General features: G+C 38.3%; 1 protein-coding gene across 1 annotated transcript in view; it reads right to left on the reverse strand.

Annotated features, from left to right (window-relative positions):
- The window catches only part of LOC107732236 (phosphofurin acidic cluster sorting protein 2-like), a 69,278-nt gene that overhangs the window by 4,261 nt on the left and 62,799 nt on the right, over window positions 1–2,218 (reverse strand). Inside the window, exon 19 of the mRNA XM_016543516.1 lies at window positions 597–639. Within this exon, the coding sequence (XP_016399002.1) occupies window positions 597–639 (43 nt within the window). The remainder of the gene's footprint in view (window positions 1–596; window positions 640–2,218) is intronic.

Below are 2,218 nucleotides of genomic sequence, written 5' to 3' on the forward strand. Positions count from 1 at the left end.
CATAACAAAAATAAACACCGGTATTCGGTATGAACCGGTATACCGCCCAGCACTAACTGGACTAATATACATATACAGCTGCATCTCAAAAAAATTTGAATATCATGAAAAAGTTCTTTTTTTTGGTAACATTTCAAAAAGTGAAACTTTCATATATTCTAGATTCATTACATATAAAGTAAAACATTATTTATATATAATATAAATTATATAAATATAAATATATGCATGTAAATGCATTTAAATATTTTCAAAATATATACGTGCAAGTGTGTGTATTTATATATACATAATAAATATACACAGTACGTACACACACATTATGTAAACAAAAACTTTTATTTTGGATGCGATTAATCGCGATTAATTGTTTGACAGCACTAATATATATATAATATATATATATAAGATTCAGTATTTATTTATAATTAAAATAATATAAGAAATATACATATAAACACATTTCTCACTAGAACAAACATGGGATATGTGCCTCTATTGCTTTTGTAATGGGACGACCAAGTATATCTGTGGAAAGTGCCGCTGACACTTTAGAACAACAACAGAGAGGAAATGAAAGAGAAAGCATTTCTCACCCCAATGAATGGGACAAACTTCTGGCAGGAGTCTTCGTCAGGGCTGTGGAGGTCAAACAGGAGGGAATGGTTAGCACAGGGCTGACAGGACGTGTAATGTTAAGCTGTCAGTGAGGGCGGATGGTCTGAGAGATGCGTGTGAAGTCGTCGGGGTGTGGGGGGTGAGAATGGGGGTGTCAGATCAGATAGTGTGACACAGAGTGGTGTCCTCTAGTTGACAGAGTGCTGTGAGGCCACAGAGAGTGTGAGGGCTCATGCCATGAGAGGACGCTGGGATAGCTTCTTACATCCTCCACCAATCAGGGGGGTGTAAGGCTGCAGGCTATGGGGGCGCTTCATTATTGAACTCATTGTTATATAATCTTCCGTGACTCTTCCCAAGAGTCGTCTACAACTTACAGAAGCTGTCCAACACTCAAGAAACCAGAACACAAGGAACTTCCAAGATTCTGAACTTAGTTGATTGTAATTGACAAAAACAGAGCCGGCACCGAGTCGTCTCCTGTAGCCAGACTTGACTATAAGCATAGAGTCTGATCCACATTGCAGCTTTTTTAGGTCAAGAATCACCTACTTAGATGGGATGTCTGACCAACATGTACCATGACCAATCACAACTGAGAAAGCTCTCTGCTTCCAGACATCTACTTGAGTTGTCTTAAATAAAACTTAAAAAAATTTAAACCTTGAACCCACAAACTCCACCAACTGGGTTAATGTCTTTTAATGGTGTGAGCACACCAAAAGTAAAATAAATTATTCATGCAAGTAGATTACATTGGGCCCCGCACATGGCATACAGGGAAAAAATAGTAGGCTAAATCGTGTGCACGATTTACTATTTCGTTCCCTCGATTTATATATTGTGCGCATGATTTACGAATTCGTTCCCTCGATTTATATATTATGCGCACGATTTACGAATTCGTTCCCTCGATTTATATATTAGGCGCACGATTTACGAATTCGTTCCCTCTATTTATATATTGTGCGCACGATTTACGAATTCGTTCCCTCGATTTATATATTATGCGCACGATTTACGAATTCGTTCCCTCAATTTGCTAAATCGTGCACGTGATTTATAAATCGAGAGAGCGAATTAGTAAATTGTGCACACGATTTAGCATATCAAGGACACAAAATAGTAATCGTGTGCACGTTTTAGTACATCGAGGGAACGAATTAGTAAATCGTGCGCACGATTTATTTATTTTTTCTTGCATGTTATGTGCGGGGCTCCGTAGATTACATATAAAGTCATTTGACTTTCTTTGTAATCTACTCGCACAAATAATTAATTATGCGAATTCATGACGGCGACGTGAATAACGCGAACTGAATTGCCGTGAACGTGCAACGTACGCCTCAATCGCGTCACTCAATTCACATGATGCATTGTCACGCAAGTCAATCTGCGAAGAGCTTACTGACATGTCCGGTTGTATCAGAAAATGGAGGAGAGCATTACGAGATGTTTTAATTTGCACAAGTGACACGAAAAACATCCCGCGAGTAATCTAGAGCGATAACGCAATGCAAATATCCACTTTGCTTTAGGTATGCACACACCATAAGAGTTTCCTCTTTTAAAATACATGTGCCAGGTTCTCTGCCATTTT

Source organism: Sinocyclocheilus rhinocerous, unplaced genomic scaffold (assembly GCF_001515625.1).
Source record: "Sinocyclocheilus rhinocerous isolate Xijiao unplaced genomic scaffold, SAMN03320098_v1.1 scaffold909, whole genome shotgun sequence".
NCBI lineage: Eukaryota > Metazoa > Chordata > Actinopteri > Cypriniformes > Cyprinidae > Sinocyclocheilus > Sinocyclocheilus rhinocerous.